Genomic DNA, 26,565 nt, shown 5'->3' on the forward strand with positions numbered 1-26,565 from the left:
CATATGCCTGAGAAATGCACCCCCCCACCCCCAGCACAACAGGTCGGGGGGGGGGGGTGTTGCAGGTAGGACCACAAAAGTGGATTTGTTGCTCTTGGTGGGGAGAAGGAAAGAAGAGAGTGCATGCCTGAAAATGCCAAAAAATATCAGAACCAGATCTCTCCCCTTCCTCCCTGGTTTCACTGCATTCCATTGGATGGCTGGCGGGGATGGGGCGGGGAGTGGGAATTGATTGGCCCCTGCACTCTCCTGCCCAACAACTTCACACCACTTGGCTGTAAGAGGCTCTTGCCCCACCTCCCTTCCTAAAGGTGTAGATAGTGAGCTGGGTTTCCAGAATGCTCTGGGTCTGACTTGATGATCTGCTTTTTGGAGATCAGGAAGGATTTTTTCTCTATCGGGACCAAATTTGTGGATTTCTGGTGCTTTTTTTTTTGGCCTTCCTTGCAGCGTTGTGGAGACATTGGTGGGGTAAAGAAGAATACGATTTCGAAGTCTAATATTAAGAGATAATATAGGAATGTAAAAAAAAAATGAGGAGTACTTGTGGCACCTTAGAGACTAACAAATTTATTTGGGCATAAGCTTTCGTGAGCTACAGCTCACTTCATCGGATGCATACTGTGGAAAATACAGTAGGAAGATGGATATATATACACAGAGAACATGAAAAAATGGGTGTTAGCCCACGAAAGCTTATGCTCAAATAAATTTGTTAGTTTCTAAGGTGCCACAAGTACTTCTCGTTTTTTTTGCTGATACAGACTAACACGGCTACCACTCTGGAACCTATAGGAATGTGTAGTTTGTCACAACTTGCTGCTGATATCGGGTGCAGATAAAGGCTTAAAGAGCCAGCTCCCAGATGTAAATGAGACCCAGGGTTTTTGCTGGTGGAACTTGTGCTATAAGGAGAAGTGGCGGCCTGAAGTCTCTGCAGACCAAGGTCTCCCCTTGAGGCTATATTACCTCTCTGCCTGACCCAGGCGGGGGGAATTAGAAGACTCAGAAGTGAGCTGATTCCTCTGAGTGGGTCAAGGGGGCTACCCTGGGTTATAGGTTATATTTTGGGAGCCCTCTAACTTGTACTGGACCTACTTAAATGCCTGTTAAGTGAGATGGGGTGCACATATACTGCCTCTACCCACTGTTATGTTCATACGGTCTGCCACTTCAAATCCATTCCAGTGTTTGTTTTTCATTCACCTGTGTTCTGAGCAATCAACATCACTTGAAAGTTTTTTTACAGGAGGGGACAATAGGATAGGGAGATGGGGAAGGACACTCTCAAGAAATGCAAAATATGTCTTATTCCCTGTGATGTCACAGCTTGTACTTCTCTGAGTTAGTATTGGCCAAGTTATTCTAGATGTGTTATGCCATATAGGTTTTTTTTGTTTTACTCAGATTTTCTCTTTTTAATAAATCTTATTTTCTTATAACTTTTCTTTTTAATTGTTTGGGCATTTCATGCAGAGATGGTTCTGGAGAGTTGGTGGAAAAACATCTCCCTCTAAGTAAAGGTAGGGAACAAAGGGTGTTCCTTTCTTGAGATTCTTAGCCAAAAAGGAATGCACTAAGGGGGCCTTTCCCAGAGATGCATTGCCATCAGGGTTGGAAGCCTGTGGATGCATAGGAAATCCCTAATGACTACAGAAGAAAACTGAGTTTTTAAGGGACATACTTCAAGAACTAAGTTTTCTAGTGAAAGATACTCCAGTGTTTGTGGGATTGCCTGGGTGAGATACCAGCCCCCTTCAATACCCCCAGTTTCCAGGAAAGGGGATGGTGCTGAGCAAGGCCTCTGCATTTTAGAATGAACCTCTTGATAGTAGATGTCTGGTAAATTTGAAGTACGCCCCCTAATCCCTTCTGGCTGCTGGGAGAAGATGTGTACATGTGTGAACTCTCTCTCTGTGTAGGGGACCGGGCATAGGCGGTCTGGCCTAGCAGTCATGCCTGGGCTAGTATCCACAAGTCAAAGGACAGCCACGAGGCAGTAGTCAGTGAGCAGGGGTCAGAGTAATCACTAGAGCAGGGGTCTCAAACTCAATTTACCTTAGGGCCAGTGCCAGTCCTCAAATCTTTCCAGGAGGCCAATAATGTCCCTCATGCCGCCCAGAACCCACCCCCCAAAACTGCGCCCCCCAAAACTCTGCCCCCCACCTGCCTAAGGCTCTGGGAGGGAGTTTGGGTGGGGGAGGAGGTCTGGGGTAGGGGATTGGGGTGCAGGCTCTGGGAGGGAGTTTGGGTGCAGAAGGGGTGAGAGGTTGGGCTCTGGGAGGGAGTTTGGGTGGGGGAGGGGGTCTGGGGAGAAGGCTCTGGAATGGAGTTTGAGGGCTGGGGGTGTGTGGGGAGGGGTTGCAGGCTCTGGGAGGGGATTGGGGGTGTGGCGCTTACCTGGGGCTCCAAGGTGGGTCGGGCCTCTGTGCGCTGCTGCCGCCAGGCACCGCCCCTGCAGTGTCCCATTGGCTGCAGGGGTGCTCGGGGCGAAGGCAGTGTGCAGAGGCACAGCCCCGCCCCGCCCTGCCCCGGGCCACAGGGAGGGACCGGCAGGCACTGGAGCGAGCAGACAGACGCCGCACAGCTCCGCTGTGCTGCTGGGGCCCCTGGGGTGGGGGTGGTGGAGCGCCTGGAGGTGGCAGGTGGGGCCAAGGGAGAGACCCGGCCCAAAACTCCTGAAGCCCCGTGGGCCACATTGGGAAGACTCGCAGCCCGGGAGTTTCAGACCCCTGCACTAGAGCCAGGATCAGTAAGGTCAGAGTCAGGCCAGGGTCGGAAACTGGAAATTACCAGGCTGGTGTCAGGAGGCAAGAGCCAGGTTAGGGTCTGATACTGGAGACTAGAAAGTGAGGTGAGATCTGGAGTCACCGCAGCCAGAAGTTTGTGTGGTTGCCCAGACAACTTCCTGTGGCAACATCCACGATTAAATAATGAACATGGACCAATCAGAAGGCCACAGGATACGATCGCTCTGGACCCTTTGGGCGGTGCTGTGTGTGGCGTCTAACCTCCACAGTGCTCCTTGAAGGTGTCTCTGCATGGCCTCCAGGTGGCAATGTGGAAACATCAGCTGTCCCAGGGGTCTGCACACCTGGTTTCTAGTCCAGTGGATTCTTACACTCCACCTCTCTGTTCCCCAGAGACTCCTGGCTTCTGTGACAGTGTCTCCCCACTATTTGCTTTGTTAGTCTCTTTTTGAGCTCCCACCCTAGTGAATTACTCATGTTTAGGGCCCTACCAAATTCATGGCTATAAAAAACTCATCATGGACCGTGAAATCTGGTGGGTGTAGAGAAATCTGGTCTTCTGTGTGCTTTTACTCTATCATATACAGATGTCATGGGGGAGACCAGCGTTTCTCAAATTGGGGGTTATGACCCAAAAGGGAGTTGCGTGGGGGGGGGTCACAAGGTTATTTTAGGGGGGATCATGGTATTGCCACCCTTACTTCTGCGCTGACTTCAGAGCTGGGCAGCCAGAGAGTGGCAGCTGTTGGCCAGGCGCCCAGCTCTGAAGGCAGCAGCACAGACATAAGGGTGGGAATTCCATACCATGCCATCATTACTTCTGCGCGGCTGCTGGTGGCGGCTCTGCCTTCAGAGCTGGGCTCCTGGCCAGCTGCCACCACTCTCCAACTGCCCAGCTCTGAAGGCAGCGCGGCTGCGAGCAGCAGCGCAGAAATAAGGGTAGCAGTATCGCAACCACCCCTAGAGTAACCTTGCAACCGCCCCCACAACTCCTTTTTAGGTCAGGACCCCTACAATTACACCATGACATTTCAGATTTAAATAGCTGAAGTAATGAAATTTATGATTTTTAAAATCCTATGACCGTGAAATTGACCAAAATGGACCGTGAATTTGGTAGGACCCTACTCATGGTCCTACCTAGGCAACTGCTCATAGATTTTCCCCTCCCACCCCCAAGAAGCAGCAGAGTGAAATTTCTTTTTCTTCTCAGTTTTCTCTGTTGCTGACAATGTTCTGTACAGCAGCAGTAAAAACTGACAAGACTCCATTAGATTTTGCTCTGGTGCAATTTGGGGAAAGCTCTGAGCAGCAATTTCTCTATGCCTCAGTGTCCCATATGTCTAATGGGGATATTTTCCTACCTCACAGTAGTATTGTGAGAGAGTGAATCCACTGTTTGTGTGGTGACAAGCACCTCTAACAAACATATAGATTAAATTAACAACATACAGTTTTGTTTATTTTTTTGTAGCTTATTCAGCTTGAATACTGGAAATAGACTAGTTAGCTTCACTTGTCTATTCAGTTTCTCATTCTGATTCTTATACAGTAGAACAATTGCACAATCTTTGCATTATATTCATTCCAGGGGAATGTTTAAATCCAGTCCTAAAACTGTTTATAATTGGGTTAGTATATTACTTGTGCATGTGCATACTTGGCTCCTTGTGTCGGCACTGCGCGTACTCACCAGGAATGCTTGTTTCAGTGCACAGTGTGGTGCCCCATGGGGAGGTATAATAGTGTGCAACTTGCAACCATCCAGGGCACTAACTTTTGGGAAGTTTTGGCAATGCATGGTGGGGCAGAAACAAGCTGAACAGGGGAGATCAAGACGGCAGGGTCAAAGGCCCATTATACAGCTTTTTCCATCTCTGTCCCATAATTTTCATGCCTATTTTGAAAATCCCATGAACCCGCATAGGACTTGTTGCTGTCCACCATCTCAGACAGAAGTGTGGAGTCTGCACAGCTGTGCACTATTGTCATGAGCATTGCGAGCATGGGACACACGATCCTCTGGTATCTGCAGAGCTGCAAGAAGAGCAGGGGCGAACATGAGAGTTGCCTGGAGGATAGATTGCTGTGGGACGTAGCGAGAACCAATGCAAGATTGTTGGTGCCATTCACGGAGCAATTGCAGATGATGGAGTGCCATTTGGGCCTGAGAAACGAGCACTGACTAGTGGTATCACATCGTAATGCAGGCTTGGGATTACGAGCAGTGACTGCAGAAATTTAGGAGGCACAAGGCTTTATTCCTGGGTCTCTGTGTCAGGGTCGTCCTGGCTTTCCAGTGCAGGGACTCCAAAATGAGAGCTGCGCTAACAGTAGAGAAGCAAGTGGTGGTTGCACTGTGGAAACTTGCAATGCTGGATTGCTACTGGTCAGTGGGCATTTGAAAAATCCACTGTGGGGGCCGTTGTCATGCAAATGTACAGGGCTTAGGGTGACCAGATATCCCAATTTTATAGGGACAGTCCTGATTTTTGGGTCTGTCTTATATAGGCTCCTGTTACCCCCCCACCCCCGTCACCTGTCCCAATTTTTCACATTTGCTGTCTGGTCACCTAACAGGGCGGTTAATCGTCTCCTGCTATGCAGGACTGTGACTCTAGGCAATGTGCAGCACATAGTGGATGGATTTTCAGTAATGGGGTCTCCAAATTGCAGTGGAGCAATATACGGCACGCATATCTTTATTTTGGCACCAATCACCTTGACACAAAGTACATCAATGGTTATGCAAGTGCTGGTGGATCACCAGGGACGCTTCACTGACATCTCTGTTGGCTGGTCAGGGAAGTGCTTGACACTCACATATTTGAGAACACAAGACTGTTTAGAAAGTTACAAGCATGGACTTTCTTTCCCGACCAGCGGATTACCATTGGCAATGTTGAAATTCCAGTAGTGATCCTGAGGGACCCAGCCTATCCTGGTTCATGAAGCCGTACACCGGCTACCTGGACAGCACCAAGGAAAGATTCAACTACTGGCTCACTGGGTACAGAATGACAGTTGAATGTGCTTTTGGTAGATTGAGGGGACCTTGGTGTTGCTTACTCACTAGCCTGGATCTCAGTGAGAAAAATATCTCAATTGTTATAGCTCCCTGCTGTGCACTGTATAATACCTGCAAAGCAAGGGGGAAAAGTTGCCACCGGGGTGGAGGGCAGAGGTAGAGCAGCTGTCTGCTGAGTTTGAGCAGCCTGATACAAGGTCTATTAGAAGAGCTCAACACAGAGCTATATGGTTCAAGCAGGCTTTGAAAGAGCAGTTCAACACTGAGCCACAGTAATTGGTTATGATTACTGTGCTCTACCTGGCCCTGCAGTTTTGGGGACTGTTAGGAATTGTGTAGAGCTTGGTGTACAGGTGTAACACTGATAATGCACCTATTAATTTTGTGGTGCTTCCTGTACATTTATGATTGTTACACTGTGTTTGTCACTGATCCTCTGAGTTGTCCATGTGCAATCATCAGTAAGTGGGTGTTTTCAGTATTGCCTGTTATTCTGCAGCATATGTTGGGAACTAATAAAGATGAATTATTTTCCAAACATTAGAGTTTTATTGAGTAATAAACACTTAAAAAATTCTGTGCAAGTTAAAAGCAAATACACTAAAACCATAACAAATTTATGGAACAGAGCTTAAAGAAAGGGAAGGAACATTCATGTCCATTTACCTAAACGTACATCAACCGTGCCTCTCATAGATCAGGGTATGTGAAGCTGCTGTAGTTCTTAATGTCCCCCGGGGTAGAGTGGTAGGAGTAGTGATGCAATCATGTGAAATGTTGAGGATGGGCTGTAGGGAGGTGCTATACTGGAGTTCTTATATTAGTGGGAGACACATTTAAGTTTAGACACATGCACAATGAGGTTGACGCAAGACAGCGTATGTTGACCTAACTTTGATATATAGACCAGGCCTAACTCATTAACTTGTAGTGTAAGCTTTATCTGCAGATCTGTATTTATAGCTGATTTTCCTCTTCAACTGAAGTCTTGTCTATATTAGAAAATTGTACCATTTAACTAAAATAGATTTAGAAATTTGATCTAGTTAAATTGATACAAATCCTTAATGTTGACACACTTAACTCCGTTTAAACCTTGCTTTATATTAGTTTAGCTGAAGTTAAAAATTTAACAGATTTAAGTGTCTATATTTGGGGTTTGTACTGGGTTAATTAGATCAGTTTTAAATTGGTTTTAGTTAAACCAGTGAAACTTTTTTGTATAGAGAAGGCCTGTGCCCAGACTTTGGAGTAATCTGTTTCAAACTATTGTGAAAAATATTTTCTTCCAGATTTTCAGTACAGTTTGCCCAGATATAACATTTGAGCTTCTCATCTCTTTTTCTAAAAGAAATAATTAGTTTTAGAAATGATTGACCTTTTCCTGGATTGTGGATTATCTTGCTAGAGACAGATTTTTACTGTCCATTAATCTCCATATCAGATGTTTAAAATAGAAAACCTTTCCTAAATTCCAAAGAGCCTTTCTTCATTACTAGTTTGCCTTCTTACTTCCAGAGCAGATTCCACCAGGTTATCATTTTTTTGCTAGATGACAGCAAATAGGACATCTCACTATTTCCTAAATAGGCAAAGTGATTCACTGCATGACCTGTTGCCTTTTTCATTGCTAATGTCTATGATTCTTTCTACTGGGCAGAGGAAAATGTAGAAATGACTAAAATTGAATTAGTTAATCTAATTTATAGTATTCTGAGCTGAAATATGGAAGCTGAACCACAATCCCATGGTAAGATACTTACCTTATAGCGTGTGCAGACTGATTAACATAATCTTCAACTAAACTATTTCAGGAAGGCCAGTTAGAAGCTAGAGTAAGCTCTTGGAAAAGTCTACCAGAAAGCTTTAGCTATTATATCTTTCATGCTTTATTGATCATATTTATATATTTATAATTAATATACTTTATTAGTGTTTTAGCGAAGTGTATGTGAGATTTCAGTTGGAGGTTGGTGAAGTTCGCTGTATGTTTTGTATGCAAATTTATTACAATAAAAGTTAGGTTACAGAAATGTACATGGTTGTGATTAGATCCAAATAGCCAATACTCAGTGTGACGGAATCCCTGGGGTGCAGCCTGGGACTGTGGGACTGCTGTGCCCCCGAACTCTCTCCAGCCTGGGTTGTCTCTCACAATGCCTTGCTCGTGAGCAGCAAGCCCCTCCAGGCGTTTTCACTCAGCACAACCACATGTGGAGTCCCACACCCAGCTAGATTGCATAAATGCTCCCAGAGCCACTCATGAATCACACAGAGAAAGGCACCAGCCGAATCCCCCCAGCTCCCAGAATTGTACCTCAGGAATATACCATCTTGCACTGCTCAAGATGGGCAGTACAAATTTATTAATTGGTTTACCACATCATCAATTGAAAGTGGTCTTTGCAAACCTGAACAATTTTGCCACACACTTCATGCAAACTCACTGGTAAAGATAAACAGTAAAACAAAATCTATCTTTTGTAGTCAATAAATTTAAGTGACATTAAGTGATAGGCAAAAAGTCAGAGTTAGTTACCGAAAGAAAATAAAATATAAGCACGCAGTCTAAACTCTCAACCCTATTAGATTGGGCAACATCTAGATTAAGCAGTTTTTCTCATCCCACTGGATACTGCAGTTCATAATACACAGATTTCACCCTTGAAATTTGGGCCAGTCCCCTCATTTGGAGTCTTCAGAATGTCCTTTGTTGCTTGCAGCATAGATGGGTGAAGGAGAAAGGCCCAGCATGTGGCCACTGTGTTCTGTTTTATAGCCTCAGTCCCATGTGCTTCGGGAGCACAAGTTCATGCATGTCTGGGGGCATTGCTGAGTCTCCAGGAAAGGTTGAACAATTCCCCTGGTGTTGCCTCATGCAGGTGAGTCATTGAATTGTAGCTCCCTTGCTGGACAGTGGTGGTTGTTGGGTTGTTTGACACCTCGCCCAGGTGTTGGTTACTTTCCTTGCTGTTGCCTCTGGGGAGCTAATATCTGGCTGATTCCCCAACTTACAGCATGTTTTAGGGCATGGCTACACTTGCAGATGTAGAGCGCTTTGAGTTAAACCCGCCTTCGGAGAGCGCAGTAGGGAAAGTGCTGCAGTCTGTCCACACTGACAGCTGCAAGTGCACTGGTGTGGCCACATTTGCAGCACTTGCAGCGGCATTGGGAGCGGTGCATTATGGGCAGCTATCCCACAGAGCACCTCTTCCCATTCTGGTGCTGTGGCTCGTGGGAAGGGGGCAGGGAGTGCGGGGCATTCTGGGTCCTGTCCCAACGTCCCGTGATGCGTCGGTTCACATCCCAACAATCCCTGTGCTTCCATCCACATTTGGCGCCATCTTTCAACGTTTTTTGTACTGTGCTCTCTGTCTTCCCTTTCGGTTTGCGGGAATGGAGCCCGAACTGCTGAGGGGTATGCTGACGAGTCTCGCCAGCACGTCACATTTGGCAGTCGAGTTATTCCTTATGATCCAAAGTGAGAGTGAGGGCTCCAACGACGATATCGACTCGAGTAACGCATATGACACGAGTTTGCTTGTGGCATTCACGGACATGCTCAGCACCATGGAATGCTGCTTCTGGGCTCGGGAAACAAGCACTGAGTGGTGGGATCACATCGTCATGCAAGTCTGGGATGATGAGCAGTGGCTGCAGAACTTTTGGATGAGAAAAAGCACTTTCATGGGACTGTGTGAGGAGCTTGCCCCCACCCTGCAGCGCAAGGACACGAGATTGAGAGCTGCCCTGATGGTGGAGAAGAGGGTGGCTATTGCAATCTGGAACCTGGCAACTCCAGACAGCTACCGATCAGTCGCTAACCAGTTTGGAGTGGGGAAGTCGACTGTTGGGATTGTGTTGATGCAAGTTTGCAGGGCCATTAATTGCATCCTGCTCAGAAGAACCGTGACTCTGGGTAACGTGCATGACATTGTGGATGGCTTTGCACAGATGGGTTTCCCTAACTGCAGAGTGGCAATAGATGGCACACACATTCCAATTTTGGCACCAGCCCACCTAGCCTCTGAGTACGTTAATCGGAAGGGGTATTGCTCTGTCGTTCTCCAGGTGCTTATGGATCACCGTGGGCATTTAATTGACATTAACGCAGGCTGGCCTGGAAAGCTGCATGATGCATGCATCTTTCGGAACACTGGACTGTTCAGGAAGCTGCAAGCCAGGACTTTTCCCCCAGACCAGAAAATCACCGTAGGGGAAGTCGAAATGCCCATTGTGATCCTTGGAGACCCCGCTTACCCTTTAATGCCGTGGCTCATGAAACCGTACTCAGGGAGCCTTGACAGCAGCAAGGAGCGGTTCAACAACAGGCTGAGCTGGTGCAGAATGACTATGGAGTGTGCTTTTGGCTGTTTAAAGGGCCGCTGGTGATCTCTGTATGGGCAGCTGGAGCAGGCCAATGACAGCATTCTCACAGTTATATCCACGTGCTGTATCCTCCATAACATTTGTGAAGGGAAGGGTGAACGATTCACTCAGGCATGGAACTTGGAGGTTCAACACCTGGAGGCTGAATTTGAACAGCCAGAGAGCAGGGCTATTAGAGGGGCCCAGTGAGGGGCTGCAAGGATTAGGGATGTCTTGAGGGAGCAATTTGAGGCTGAAAGCCACCACTAATGTCCGGTGCCCTGCACGGGAGTGAAGTGCAGTGGTTCTAATGTTAGTAGGAATCTGTGTTTGCTACGCTGACTTGCAGTGCCTGTTTCTTTCCTGGGCTAAGGTATCTTTTACTTTATGCAATAATAAAGAATGTTTTCAAAGCCAAAAAATCCACTTATTGAAAAGAAAATTCATTTATTGAAAAGAAATACAACTACTTGTGAAACAGAAAGGGCAAGGGGGTGGGGTGGGGAATGATACAATCACAGATTTGCGTATGTCCTGTTATCATACTCAGTCTTCCTGTCTGGAGTGCTGTGCAATGAGTGCTGTATTTCAGGATGGCTGTACTGCATAGTGATGGAGGTTGAGTGCAGTGGGTAAGGGTCATAGTTTTCAGGGCTGGGTGATGAAGCTATAGGTGTTGGAGGCAGCTGGTGACGGTAAGAACCCGGATGTTGGGAAAAGTGGGTTGGAGGTGACATGGGGGCACAAGGGAAAGAGTTTTGGGACAAGGGCTGCTGGGGGCTGTAGTGCTCCACCTGAATGGCTACGAGCGCCTGGATAGAGTCCGCTTGGCTCTTCATTATGCTTGTCACCTGGTCCGTGCTTTGCTGTCGGAGCACCGTGCTTTTGTGCTGGTTCCTCATTCTGCTGGTGGATCCTCCTTTCACTGTCCCGCCACTCCTGCACTTTTCGATTTTCATTACTTGAATGCTGCATGACTTCATGCAACATGTCTTCCTTGCTTCTATATGGTCTCTTTCTGATTCTTTGGAGTCTTTCGGCCGGTGATAACACGGACAGCTGAGATCTCAAGGTTGCATCTGTAAAGGGAAAATGCAACACTTAACAGAGGCAGCATTGTTCACACCAGACAGAGCAATGATTCCCCCATACTTAAGGGCAAGCACAGTCTACACAATAGCATAATTTGCCCATCCCAAAGCGAATGCACATAACCCGCGGGAACCCCAAAATGGTGAGTAAGCACAGGGTCAAGGGGGACTGATTCTTTCATGACTGTACTGTCCTCTTGGTTTCTGTGCCTTGGGGAGAGCCAACAGCAGTAGGGGGCCCCTATACTGAACAGTGTCCTCACATTTTCCACAGGAGTTCGTCCTGGAAGATATCTCGCTGCTGAGGGTGACCTGGGAAGCAAGGGAGGGTCTTCTACTACAATGCGGCTTCCGCCCTGGCCCATATGCAGCTTGCCTGTGTGCAGCAATGGTCCCCTCGCCCCTCACGGCACAGTGGCGTGGACATGTTAGCCTGAGTGGGATAAGGTCCACAGTGGCTCTCCCAAGAAACCTGCGCAAGCGCATTGCCCAAGTTCTGGATGAGACCTTTGAAGAGATCACTGAGGCTGATTACCATGATGTGAGAGAGCATATCAATGCCCTGTTCCACATCTAGGCATGCATGCAGCCCTAACTCTCCTCGGCCCATGAGCCCGCACTGAATAACTTCCTTCCCAAAATAAAAGCTGCTTACCAGGAACCTCCTCCAGTGTTTGTCCTTCGCCAAGCACTGGCTGCCGCTACTGGCTACCTTCCTCCTGGCTTGAGAACAGCTCCTGGCTGCATGCATCTAGGGATGCCGGGGTGTCTTCCTCTGCCTCAGCATCCTCGCCCCAGCTTTGTTGCTGCTGCTCCTCCTCCTCCTCCTCCTCCTGCCTTGTTGCACTGGACTCTGAAGTGTCCATGGTGGTCCTCAGAATGGAGGTGGGGTTGTCCCCAAGTAGCGCGTCCAGCTCTTTGTAGAAATGGCAGGTCGCGGGGCAGCACTGAAGCGGCTGTTTGCCTCACGGGCTTTGTGGTAGGCATTCTGCAGCTCCTTCACTTTAACCCTGCACTGCAGTGCGTCCTGGTCATGGCCCCTTTCCATCATGTCCCTTGATATCTGCCCAAAGGTATTGTAATTCCTATGGCTGGAGCGCAGCTGGGACTGGACAGCTTCCTCCCCCCAAACACTGATGAGGTCCAGCACCTCGCCATTGCTCCATACTGGGGATTCCCTGGCGTGTGGAGGCATGGTCACTTGGAAAGATTCGCTGAGAGCACTCCACGCCTGGCTGAGCAAACAGGAAGGGGATTTTCAAAATTCCCCGAGAATGTAAAGGGCGGGTCTGACGGTTGGTCACCTGAGGGCAGGGCAGTAGAGTTCAAAGTGGTGACCAGAGTGGCTAGAACAGGGGTTGTTGGACACTTCTGGAGGCCGATCAGAGTGCACTAACAGACCAGGGCGTCTACACTGGCGCTGAGGTGCTCCAGCGGGGGCGCACCAAACGTTATTCCACTCACCGAGGTGGAGTACCAGGAGCGCTCTAGCCGTGGAGTCAGAGCGCTCTGTGTGCCTTGCCAGTGTGGATGGGTAGTGAGCTAGTGTGCCCGGGTCTCCTTTAATGCGCTCTAACTCGCAAGTGTGGCCAAGCCCTTAGTGACAACCATACAACGCAATTCTCATAACTTCATATGCATTAATGATATACATATATGGATAGAGAAATGACTTTCAGCAGATCATAACCTTTCCCCGATACCTTACTAGGGATGCTTTATATGTAAGATCATGATTATATAAAAATGAGGAATATGGGGGTACCAGGACACTCCCCCAAGGTATAGAATGTCACACTCTGTATTAAGATGTGGATGGTCTCTCTAACTTTTATTGTTAAACTGTCCAAAAGATCCTTTATCTGAAATATCCAGCATCTTAAGGGAGATCAGAGACAAAGCTCATCTTATTCTAGCGGCTCTTGCGATCTGAGAATATCAGGTGTCAGTCTGAATCAGTCAATCGGTGTATTTTTGCCCAAGAACATAGGTCAATGCTGTGCTATGCCTAAGACCATAACCCAAGCAACAAACAGAGCATTCCGAAAAGGTATTCTTGAAGAGAGGCCATTCCAGTCCATAGTTGTAGCACTTTATGAAATAGTGGATGGGAAGCTTTCATTGTCACTGCTTGTTCTATATCTGATTTTTGCACAGTCCGTCTGCACCTCTCACAAGCACTGAATACACACAAAATCTAAAAAAAAAAAAAAAAGTAGACTCCAAATGGTAAATTCTTTTCTACTTTGCACCTGATTTTTTAAAAATTAAAAGCTATTTATAGGTTAAGCATACAAAGAAAAATGAAGCAAAATTATTAGGTAGATTCTATACTTCATTCATTATTAGTATAAGACCATTTTATATTTGCATCATTTCCTTGCAGAAACTTCTGATTTGAGAACAGAATTATTTTGTTTTCCCTTTTTGATTTGTGTGTGTGTCTGTGTCAGATGGTTCAGAACTCAACTCTCAGTGTGCCATTGAATTGTGGGGACCTCTTCTTAATGATAGATTGCAGTAATAATCTTAATGACACAATATGGCAGTGATCACTGTGTGGAGGACCATCTGTCTCTCAAAATTAGCCTTTGTTACTTGATGATCATTATGAAAAGTATTTGATTTGATATTTTTGGTGGATACAGCACTGTCCACATTTTTAACTATAAGTAAAGTTAGACTTTAGGATTTTTTAACTTTAGCGTAACATTTACACATGCCACAGTGTAATAATTATGATGGGTCCGGTCACAGAGACCCCCTTGGGACTCATAGACTCGTAGATATTCAGGTCAGAAGGGACCAGTATGATCATCTAGTCTGAGCTCCTGCACAATGCAGGCCACAGAATCTGACCCACCCACTCCTGCGATAAAGCTCTCACCTATGTCTGAGCTATTGAAGTCCTCAAATCATGGTTTAAAGACTTCAAGGTGCAGAGAATCCTCCAGCAAGTGACCCGTGCCCCATGCTACAGAGGAAGGCAAAACCCCCCAGGGCCTCTTCCAATCTGCCCTGGAGGAAAATTCCTTCCCGACCCCAAATATGGCGATCAGCTGAACCCTGACCATGTGGGCAAGATTCACCACTCAAATACCCAGGGATTGTCATCTGACTTGCTGGAATGACCTCTGAGCCCATTTTCCCTGCTAGCTTGGGACTCCAGAACCCTGCCTTGTTGAGCCAGACACGCTCGCCTGCTGCAACACAGACCCAGGTCTGGTCCACCCCCCCAAAGCTGCAGACTAACCAAAAACTTCTCAGCAGGTCAGCTATCCCCAGCATCCAGACACCCAGTTACCAATGGGATCCAAACCCCAAATAAATCTGTTTTACTCTGTGTAAAGCTTATACAGGCATAGGCGCCAACTTCTAATGGCTCCAGTGGGTGCTCGACACCCCTCTGCCCCTGGCCCTGCCCCATGCCTGCTTCTGCCCCCATTCCAACCCCTTCCCCAAAGTTCCCGCCCCAACTCAGGCCCCTTCCTGCCCCTATTCGACTCCTTCCCCAAATCCCCGCCCTGGCTGTGCCTCTTCCCCGCCTCCTCCCCTGAGCGTGCCACGTTGCTGTTCCTCCCCTCTCCCTCCCAGAGCTTTCTACAGCTGTTTGGCGGTGACAAGCTGTGGGAGGGAGGGGGAAGGAGTGGGGATGTGGCATGCTCAGGGGAGGAGGCGGAGGCGGGGGGAGCGGCGCGGGGAGCTTGGCTGCCGGTGGGTGCAGAGCACCCACTAATTTTTCCCTGTGGGTGCTCCAGCCCCGGAGCACCCACGGAGTCAGCACCTTGTGTACAGGGTAAACTCATAAATTGTTCGACCTCTATAACCCTGATAGAGGGATATGCACAGCTGTTTGCTCCCCCAAGTATTCATCATTTACTCTGGGTTAATCAATAAACAAAACTGATTTTATTAAATATAAAAAGTAGGATTTAAGTGGTTTCAAGTAATAACAGACAGAACAAAGTAAGTCACCAAGCAAAATAAAGCAAAAACACGCAAGTCAGCCTAATACATTAAGAAATTGTTTACAGGTAAAATCTCTCCCTCCGAGATGTTCCAATAAGCTTCTTTCACAGACTAGACTCCTTTCTAGACTGGGCCCAATCCTTTACAATAGGACCTCAGAGTTATACTTCATATTTCTAGCTTCAGATACAGAATAATATATGCATACAAATACGAGGCATATATCCAGTAGGTTATAACCTTTGTTACATCATAGTCACACTCATAAGCATATTTCCATAAAACATTATGGAGTGCAACGTCACAATAATATCTGCTTGAATTTTTAGGGAGAAAATTAAAAAAATAGATGCCCAAATTATATTGGTAAAATATGCACGTGAACTTAAGTAGCTGAGCGGGAGCAAAAGGTGCATGTAAAATGCAAAATTGCTGTGCAAATATTTATTTTACATATTCAGATTTATGTTCTTTTGTAAATGTGAGCTCTGCTATACAAGACCTGCAAATGTTTATTTTGAGCACACAGTTGCCTGTTCATACATATACGTGTGCAAATCATCCCAGATCAGAGAGCTGATGCCAGGCCAACAGAATGATAACCGAACACTCTTTCCCCCTTTAGATACCCATTCTACAGTATTGTCAATTTCTATGTGTTTTAAAAGAAATCAGTGTTCTGTCTGAATGTTCTGAGGTAATTAGTTTCAGATGCTACAATATTTTAAGCCTAGAAAAATCACACAAACCTTTAAAGACATTTTCTTTATTTTTTCAGGTGGTCAGGGTCATTCACTGCCTCCTGTCTCTTTTCATAAAAAGAAGCTGTCAAAGAGACCAGGATACATGAGACCAGAAGCTCCGCAACAGATAGAATTTCATCCTCCTGCTGACTGTGAGCCATTCAACCCAAAGGGGCTTGAACATGGCAGAAAGCATTGTGAAGACTTCAAGAACTGCTCTCTGCACAGACTATGCAAAAATGACTTTGAATCCTTATATTGTAATTCATCTGTAAACAGTACCATAGTTACCACCAATGTGGTAACAACATCGATCACTGCTGGAAATACGACAGGAAGCCTCAGAAATCTGTCAGATCTCAGGATTCAGCCGTCAGAAAATGTAATTCTGCCGGTTTGTCCTGCAGCTGCCACATGTAAAAGAGACTTCTTACCTGTGTGCAGTTCAAATACATGGCAGACTAATCTACTAGCAACTACGTGGGAGACAATCCATGGTGCTAGAGTAAAGGAACCACAGAAAATGTACACTTTGGATCAGAAGGAAGTGAACAATAACTGTGAATATAACAACAAAGAAGTCACTTCTTACTCGTCCAGTACTTGGGATAGCTTTAATTCAAATTTCAGCTTCATACAGCTCTCACTGAACTCACGTTTTGAAAAAAGTGACGCTGAAGGCCAGTCAGATGGCAGGGCAATGGAACACACACTGCAAACAAATGCAACAGGACAAATAGAAAATGTTAATTTACATGAACCAGGGGAGAGACTAAGAAGTTCACATAAAGACATAGGGGCTTCATCTTGTATTTGTAAGCATGGTGAGGGTTATCAGTGTGCAAGAGGGACTTTAGTGGATGATAAATTGCAGGATTGTGAGATGGTATCTCTTTCGGATACAGATGCAGCATTTTCATGTTCCACAGATTCCTCAGATGCAGCATCTGCTGGTTCTTCTGTTACCTCAGGCTATGAAAGTAGCTTTACTGTTAGTGATCACAACTGGGACACCCTGATGAGGAAATATGAACCGGTGCTATTGGACTGCTTGGTTGACAACCGTAGTACATTAAAGGTGGGTAATCACACTGTTTGTTCATGTTCATTTGGTGCTATGGATTTTTAGACAAATCAATTACTGGGCTGTTGCAGAAGACAGGAAATGTCTGGCTTTTGTGGCATTTCTTTATATGGATTTACAGCAGCGTAGTGCATAGTTAGAAATGAGAGAGAACCACTACTCTGTTTCCATTTCTCAATTTCCTTCTTAAAATAACCAATGTTAATCTTTCTTGTAATGGTTAAAATTGTAATTTCAGCAGAATACAGTAATCTTCATTTCCTTTGCTAATAAGCAGTTTTGGTTTCTGTATTAAACAGCTCCCACTTCCTCCCAGAAGTGGCTGTATTTTGTTGATGGATGAAGTGACTGGTATATGTGTGTGAGGGGCCAAATTCTGGCATGGGTTGTGCATTTGAAACCAGAGGCCCACATGGGGGTTATTGTTGGTCCCAGTTTTGAAGAAACTAGATCCACATGAACATTGCTCTGCAGGTCTTCCCTATGTAGCACCCTGAGGGGCATTTTGGAACAAGGCTTACAAGTCAAGGGGTATGATCAACTCACTTGAATACTGATAGGTTTCAGAGTAACAGCCGTGTTAGTGATGAAGTGAACATCCAATGAAGTGAGCTGTAGCTCACGAAAGCTTATGCTCAAATAAATTGGTTAGTCTCTAAGGTGCCACAAGTACTCCTTTTCTTTTCACTTGAATACATACGTCTCCTGACTTAGTCTCACAACTTCCTGCTAGATTAATTTTGTACCGTGGATTACATGTGGGACTGAAGATGGCCAGAAATCAGATTCACAATAATTCTCCTTTTGCACCTTTTGTATGTGCTCACTGGGAACAATTACTTTGGTTTCAGGTGTGGAACAACAGTGTGGCTGTATTAATTCAGGATAAGTGCCTGTAAATGTAAAATTATATTAAGCTTAATCAAAACTGTCAGGGTTGGGTCGGAAAACAACTCAAACCTTTTGGGGTCAGGTCAGCTCTCCTTCTGCCAGTAGGGATGGTGCTTCAGTGGTTGCGTGTACTGCTCCTGCTGGCTGTCGCCACGTTGCTGTGCTGTGTGTACTGTGGAGTGAGTGAGCAAAGGAGTTGCAGCACCTCTCTGCAGACCACACAAGGGGTGGTGGCCATCAGGAGTGGGAAAAACGGGTGCTGCCACATAGACCTCACAGGAAGGAGGCAGTGGCAGCATTGGCTCAGGTTCAGGGGAAAGAGTCAATGTCAATTTAGAAAACAACTCAACCTTCGTTGGATCAGGTGGGCTTTGGTCTAGTGTGGGTCCAGGTTGGGCTAAAAAATTAGACCCGAGGAAACCTCTGTTGTGTGTGTGTGGGAGGGAAAGCACCAAAACCCACTCACGAGTACCCATTGTTGTAGTTAAACTTATGTTTTTGTATTGATACAGATAAAATCCTTAATGTTAAGGCTTCAGAGGCTTCAAGAAAAAGCAATAGAGGAAGATGACTATGATAAAGGTGAGACTTTTTCATTATTCTTTTCATACCAGTTTCAGTCTGTTTTCTTTCCCTTTTTAATTTTGTTTTACAATTGCTAAACTACTGTGGTTGGGTAATGGTGACAAAAGTTCAGGGAGCATGTGGTTGTATTATTTATTATGCAGTACAATGAGGTATAGAAATTAAAGAAAGAAGTAGGTCAGCAGCAGGTAGCACAAGAAGCAATGCAACAGTTTATTATGTTGAGGCACCTCACAAGGCAAGTATCCACCATCTGGATCACGTACCTTTAAACAGCATGACTTAAAAATACAAAAATGAGTGAAAGACTTAAATGGGGCAAGGAGGGTACTGATTGCTGATGAAGCATAATTTTTTCTTCACCATAATTAGTCGCCACAGCGCAGCAGAGACCATAAATAGAAGAAGTGTGGTCAGTAACTTTAGAACACAAGTTGCAATAACAGCTCTTATAAATGTGAACTGTGCCAACTTGAGGGACAAGCTGAATATTCACCAAATTGAATCAAAGGATCTCAAGCAAAACAATGTAAGATTGCAGTATGCATGGTTATTCTCGATGAGAAGACATGGCTGCTGGTGAATACTCTATATTTAAGAAATGCTTGTCAACTTAAGTGCTTTATAAATATTGTATAATGTGTTGTATATACATGTGAGTATGTGTGCATGTGTAATTAAATGAAAAAAACTTTAACACAGGTTGCCCAGTGATAGCTCATGCCCTTCCAGAACATAGAGTTCAACATTTTGAAAATCAGGAAATACAGAGTTAAAATAAATGCTCAAGCAACCTTAACTCTGCCCCTATGAAGCTGCCAATAGCCACTGGGAATTATCTGCATCACTCCCGCTGCATTCACTGTGTAAGGCATAGCTGCATTGAATGGTGGAGGAATAAGTTGGAAGAGCTGTGATTGTGATATGAGGAGATCTGGGGATTAGTTTGATAGGCATGCTAGAGCTGTGTTTGTGATATGAGGAGGTCTGGGTCCGCCTATGTGTGCTATCAAAGGTAAGAGGTGCTTGTGTACCTTGAGCCTCCAGTATGCATAGTTTCAGTACAGAATTGTGTAGGTTGAGTCATTAGCAGGGCACTGGCGTCTTCATGCCATGGGTATTGTCAGTAGGGAGTTGGGATATGAGAACAGTCTGTGGATTTAATGCTAGAAAGGGCAAAGTATAGGTTAAGTTGATATCCTGTGTGCAAGTGTGAAGGGGCTGTAAAAGGGTATGAATTGGTTGTTAAATTTTACAGGTATGGTATTCTCTTGGGGGAGTAGGCTCAGTGTTTGAGTGTAGGGGACGTTTAGGTAATGCCTGTCCATTACTGTGAAAAGGCAGAGTAGGAGAGTGCATGTTATGGGCATTGTGGGTGTCAGGGTTCCCTCCCCACTCTTAACTTTAGGGTACAGACGTGGGGACCTGCATGAAAGACCCCTAAGTTTATTTCTACCAGCTTAGGTTAAAAACTCCACAGGCACAAATTCTCCCTTGTAAGCAACGCTGCCACCACCAAGTGATTTAACAAAGAACCAGGGAAAAGGACCACTTGGCGTTCCTCTTCCCCCAGCAATCCCCCCCAAGCCCTTACACCCCCTTTCCTGGGGAGGCTTGAGAATAATATCCTAACCAATTGGTTACAAAATGATCAAAGACCCAAACTCCTGGGTCTTGGAACAATGGAAAGATCAGTCAGGTTCTTAAAAGAAGGATTTTATTTAAAGAAAAGGTAAAAAAGAATCACCTCTGTAAAATGAGGATGGTAAATACTTTACAGGGTAATCAGATTCAAAACACAGAGGATTCCCCTCTAGGCAAAACTTTAAAGTTACAAAAAAAAAAACCAGGATAAACCTCCCTCTAGCAAAGGGAAAATTCACAAGTTGAAAACAAAAGGTAATCTAACGCGCCTTGCCTTATTTACTTACTCTTTTTGTAATATCAGAGACTTGTACAGGATGGTTTATAGGAGAAGGAGTTTTTCTTTTTGACCCAATGCTTCTCTGCTTTCCCCAGAGAACACACCACAAACCCCCCCCCCCCTCCCCCCCCCGGTCAAGATTTGAAAGTATCTTCTTTCCCCATTGGTCCCTTTGGTCAGGCGCCAAACAGGTTATTTGAGCTTCTTAACCCCTTACAGGTAAGGAGGAATTCTAGGCTACTCTTAGCTGTATGGTTATGACAGTGGGGTATTGCTCAAAGAGGGCAGAGTTAAGGTTGCGAGCATGTTTATCTTAACTCTGTATTGTCTGGATTTCAGAAGTTTGAGTTTGGCTGAACTTGATGTTCTGAAAGGGCGCGGGCTTTCACCCTTAACTCTGCATTAATTATGTGTTTTGCCATTTAATTTCCTGATTTTTTAAACCAAAAGAGACATGCTTGTTGGTCAAAGTTAGAGGTCGTTAAGGCAGTTGTAGTTGTCACCTAGAGTTGCAGTTGATGCACTACTGTATCTAGTTTATAATCAAAAGACCTAGCTTTTTTGTATAGTGCTTTTCATCATTAGATCTCAAAGAACTTTACATTATTATCCCCATTTTACAGATGGGAAACCAAGACACACAGAGATGAAGTGACTTGCCCAAGGTCGCTAGGCAGGCCAGAGGTAGAGCTAGGAACAGTCCCAGTCCAGTGGTCTTTGCACTAGACACATGGTTGCTATGTGATTCCTCAGTGCTCCTCCCCCTCCTGTACATTTTGTTATTGTAGAACGGGGATAATGATCATGCTTTGAACTGTTTCCAATCTGTAGTTGCTAACGGGGCTGGTGAGAGAAATCTCATCCATCATCTGTGTCCCAAACCCATGACATTTTAATTACAAAGTTGTTCCACTAGCTTTACGCATGTGAGAGAAGATTGGTGTCTGTCGTGCCTTCCTCACCACACTGCCATACCATTCCCTGCAACACGTAGCCCTGTCTCCTGCCCTATGCTGCTACACACATATATCATAAGCAGCAACTTAATGGAGGGCTGCACATGTTAGGGCAGATCCTGGTGCACATATGGGGACAGAGAGTGGGGCTCAGACACCCTTGGAAAGGCAAGTCCTCCCACCAAGATTCCAGCTCTCATGGGGAGTAGGGAGAAAGGCCCAGTCCCTGCCACTCACCCCCATCTCAGCTTCCCCGTGTCCTTCCCCTACCATCAATCTCCATTTATCCTGCTCCCCTTGATGAGGCCCCAGCCCCCTTTTCCTGCTCTTGCCCTTCACTCTTCCTCTGCCAGCAAGCATTAAAGTCTAATTTTTTTTACAAAAATACTTTGATTTAATTCCCCCCACCCAACCAAACAAAACCCCAACCTCTGACAGAAACAGATTTTAGCAATATGGCATCCAGCCTTTTCCAACATTTTTCCAGCATTCTGCCCAAAGTGGGACTCAGACTGACACTGACTGGGTAAGGTTCCAAGGAATACTGCTTATCTCTTTCAACTATCCAGCTGGTGTGAAACTTTGAAGGCTAACAGTCCTGTTAACTTCTCAGTCCGTACATGCTCAATGTAATCTGTTATGTGCCTAACCGGAGAAGCAAACTTTTTGAAATAACATATTAATTTGGTTTTCCCCAAAGGGCCATGCACGCTGTTGGAGTAACGCCTGAGCGTTGGACTCCCTGGTGTGATGATCTGAACCCTGGTTTGATCTCTATGTGTGAGCAAAAAGAGGTTGCTGGAATCTGTCAATTTAAAAAAAAACAAACAACTTTTTTTTTTCCAGTGCTGTATCTCAAAAACCTCTTGGTCAAATGGCCCCAAATGTGTATCACTAACAGACCACTGCACTTCCATGAGGCACGCCAAATTTCAAGGCAGTGAATAACCACATAGGTTTTAAAGCACTTAGAAGAGTTGAGCTTTAAACAGAAAGCTGGTCTGAATCAGCTTAATTATAGCTGAACTTCCGCTCTGCTGTAATAAGCATAGGGTACTGTCAGGTAATTTTGTCAGTTATTTTTTTTTTCATTTTCAGGGTTTAAAGTGGGAGGGAGATACCCTCTTTACCGAAGACTACTTTTTTATGTCTCTATGAAATTGGGTCCAGAGTTGATTAAGCTATGAGTCGCAGAAAATCACCATTTCCACCTGTTTAATTTATTACTCACTTTCCAATTTCTGCTGCAATTGAGGCTTACAAATGCGGCAGGGGTTCTGCAATCAACAGTTTCCTTCACTGCACAATGTGGCCTCATTTACTATCCATTCTGTGCAATGAATGAGGGAAAGGCCCAGTGGAAAAAATATGTGATCATGTAATTGAAGTCTGTGGGTAAAATTCTCAGAACTATTCCATTTTAAAAGTTACTTAGTGACTTAGACACTTCGGAACCTAAATCTCATTGACTTTCAATCAGACTTAGGCTTTTCGGTGCCTAAGTTACTTTTGAAAATGAAATGTACTCCTAAGTCACGTAGGTGTGTTTTTCTTTTTTTTAAAATTTTACCCCATATTCAAAATGCAGACCTATGCATACTTAATTCTAGCACTTCCTAACTTGTGAGTGTGTGACCTACTTTATCTCTTTTGGGTCTTTGTTTCAGCCAATTTTTATGACTACTTTTTATCATTTTCCTAACATCTGAGCTGACTTCTCTAGTTTTCTCTTTGTGAAATGTACATTGCTCATCTCAAGGGAAAGATTCTGATTGAGAATGTATGGTGCAGCAAGAAGAATTAGAATGGTGACCTCTCTTTCTCTTTGTGTGGTGGTGTTCTTTTAGTTTTGCTTATAGAAACTACTTTGCTACTGAGAGTAGCAAAGTCATGCCTGCTGAGAAGTTAAGTTTTAAAACTTATCAAAGAGCTGATGGATTTATTTAGTGCCAACTTCTGTCTAAAATGTCTGAAATCTATTTTTTTTCATGCATATTGTTAGAAGGGATGGAGATACTGAACACCTATTACTAGAAATGTGATGTAAATATGTAAATAGGTATATAGGTATGAAAGGGAGAAAAACTGAAACAATGCGTACAATGCTTTGAAGGTATACTATGTATTAATAAAAATTAAAATATATCTTTGGAATTCTGGGGTTTTCTTTGTGCATGTCTTGCACGTGTCTTTGTGCATGCTTTCTTCTAGTCAAAAGCAGAACTGCCATTCCACATGTTTTAAATAGCCTGTAATATTTGCCACATAGGGTTAAACCACTGCTGGTCCATCTAGTCTGGGGATTTTCAAAGGAAGGGGAAACTGCGGTGTAGTGCAGTTAGTCAGCTGTGCAATGCCATGTGGGCGCGCACGCGTGTGTGTGTGTGCGTGTATGCGTGAGAGAGAGAATGAAGGATGTGGGCAGGTGATCAACTTATACCTTGAAATATGAAATTTGATTACTGCCATAATTGTTATGGTTTGCATAACTGCAAATGTTATCACTCTTTTTAGGATTATTGAATCCTCTTCAGCTGCAGTAATAGACTATTGCTAAAACAACAGATTTTCAAATTTAGGGTACTCACCCTTTAAAATTCCTCTCATCCTGCAGGAAGGGATTTTTTTTAAAAAAAGGAATACAATGGGTAGGAATCCTCTACAGTACAGGAGGGATTCTAAAGGCCTGGGACTGTAGGGTCTGTACTCTAGGCTTTAGAATCATGCAGTTTTTCTTCTGTAAATAAGACGGTATAGTGACAACCAAGGAAACATACAGTGATTGTATATGGAACAGAAAAAAGCCAATCTTTATTTTTAAAAATGAGCAGAAGTTATTTGAGGAAACAGGCACATTTAATTGAATTTTATAGAAAAAAATGCTAAAAAGAGACTGAAGGACCAAATAATTGCAAAATCTTGCTTTTGACACCACCTCTCTTTTCTGCTTCTCCACCCCTTTAATTACTATAGTTTTTTGGCAAATTATGGAAATTAAAATGTAAATTGAATGAGATCTATGCTGCTGGGAGGTGAAGTGACTTTTCTATTCAAAAGCACTCTATTCTCCTTTGTGTTTTTATCTACTGCTCTTACCACAGACAAAAAAGTATTATATAAACATATATTGTTAATGGTGATACAAAAGGAAAGTGCTTGCCCTTGATTCCGTCTAGTGAATGTCAAGATACTTGAAAGTGGAAATTAACAGTAAACCCTAAATATTCAAAGCAGTAGATGGTGGTATAGCCATGAAATTCACATTGACTTTAATGGATGTTTGTGCACATCCTCCACAAATTTGAAAAAATAGATGTAAATATCTTTTAGTATTATTTTCAATAAACATAAAGGTTCTAGCACAGTGCTGTCTATATAGTAGTGCCAAGCCTTTTTACATCGTGTACCTTCCCTTGTACACAGACATGTTTCCAACACAGATACTTCTCCCTGTGGTATTTTTGTCAAATGCATGTTCAGTTAGATGGATCACCCCTGCTCCCTGTTTAATTTTTAATATAAAAATGTAAAATATTAGGATTTATTACACCTTTATTACCTGCTTTACAATCTATGTGGTTAAATATAATGAAATGTCTCATTTGTTTCTGTATTTACTTACAGTCTCCTCTTGATGGCCACATTACTGTATTTTTTCCAAACAGGTATAATGCCCTGGGAATGTGATAACAGCATTTTGCCTTACATAGCATATAGTAGAAATTGGTCTGTTCTCCAAGGATCGCTTGGAGTGTTGTCATGGCTCATTATTCGTGATGGAGCTTGACAGCTCCAAGGTTAAACATGCTGCTGAAAAAAAAAAAGCAGCACATTTTTGTGTCTATGGGAGTTGGGCTTGCAAGGGTAGCAGTATAGGCTTTTTTGTTTGGCACAGTTGCATGTCTAAACATTTAAAACCCCTTTTATTTTCCTTTATAAGCTCCCGAGAGCTCCTGGACTAATTTTCATTGCCTTCAGTGGCACCAGGTGCTGGGGGCATACTGTCTGACATGAAGTTCCAGGGTCAAGTCTGCTGCTGAGCTCCACATCAGTTTGTGTAGCCAGTTGTTACTTCAAAATTAACTATATGCAAATAGTTTAAAAAATAACTAAATCTCATCCATGCAGGAATGAGAACACACAGACTTTCTACTTGGAACTGGCGGGAAATGCTGACTTACCCTGCAGAATTAGGTTCTGTTGGGAGTCTGGATTCTCCAAAGCAGGTGGTACAACAGAATAGAACATTTATTCACAGATCCATTGTGCCAGCTTGAATGTAGAGAACATACAACATATGTCATGACGGAGTCTGTCCTACCTCTGCAAGTATAAATAGTAGGTATTTTTGTACATAGTAACCTATGAAGCCTGCAGCTATTTTAGCTTCTACTACGAATACAGTCAATACTCATAAGTTAACAGGGCTTGATAGTATCAGCTGGTGGGCTCTCTCATTGGCCGGTGCACCAAAGAAGACTGTCCAGCCACATTATTCCAGTTTTTTTCTGTTAAGGGTGTGTCCCTAAGAGCCCCTCAGTGTAGGGTGACCAGATGTCCTGTTTTTAAAGGGACAGTCCCATTTTTTGGGACTTTTTCTTATATAGGTGTCTATTACCCCCCACCCCCATCCTGTTTTTTCACAGTTGCTATCTGGTCACCCTGCCTCAGTGCCAACTCGTAGAGGGCCCTCAATACTGTAACTCATATCAGGCCAGACACACTCACTACCCCCAACGCACTGTTGTCATATGTATCTAGAAGGTATCATATAAGGTCTCATGTGTAAACTGATCACATGCTGGACCCGAAAATCATTGTGTGATGTGTGTAAGTTGTATATAGGGCCCTACCAAATTCACAGTCCATTTTGATCAATTTCACGGTCATAGGATTTTAAAAATAATACATTTCATGATTTCAGCTGTTTAAATCTGAAACTTCATGGTGTTGTAATTGTAGGGTCCTGACTCAAAACAGAGTTGTTGGGGGGAGGGTCGCAAGGTTGTTGTAGGGAGGGTTACAGTGATGCTCCCTTTACTTCTGCGCTGCTGCTGGCGGTGCTCTTTTCGAGAGACCAGTTCTATAGGAGAGAGAGAACTTCAGTGTCCCTATCCAGTCAGGCTTTCACTTTTCTGCTGAAACTAACAGCTAGGATCCCATATTGCAAACACTG

At 44.4% G+C, this 26,565-nt stretch overlaps 1 protein-coding gene across 7 annotated transcripts in view; it reads left to right on the forward strand.

Moving 5' to 3' along the window:
• Window positions 1–26,565, forward strand: part of DISC1 (DISC1 scaffold protein) — a 369,386-nt gene that overhangs the window by 49,049 nt on the left and 293,772 nt on the right. For 6 of the 7 annotated variants that reach the window (XR_006289703.1, XR_006289704.1, XM_043543293.1 and 3 more), the window contains 2 exons: window positions 15,985–17,027; window positions 18,437–18,506. Coding sequence is in view for 5 of the 7 variants with exons in the window: in XM_043543295.1 (XP_043399230.1) it covers window positions 15,985–17,027; window positions 18,437–18,506 (1,113 nt within the window). In the remaining 2 variants the exon portion in view is untranslated. The remainder of the gene's footprint in view (window positions 1–15,984; window positions 17,028–18,436; window positions 18,507–26,565) is intronic. The other variant, XM_037895243.2, reaches the window with a different exon arrangement.

Source organism: Chelonia mydas, chromosome 3, assembly GCF_015237465.2.
Source record: "Chelonia mydas isolate rCheMyd1 chromosome 3, rCheMyd1.pri.v2, whole genome shotgun sequence".
Lineage (NCBI taxonomy): Eukaryota > Metazoa > Chordata > Testudines > Cheloniidae > Chelonia > Chelonia mydas.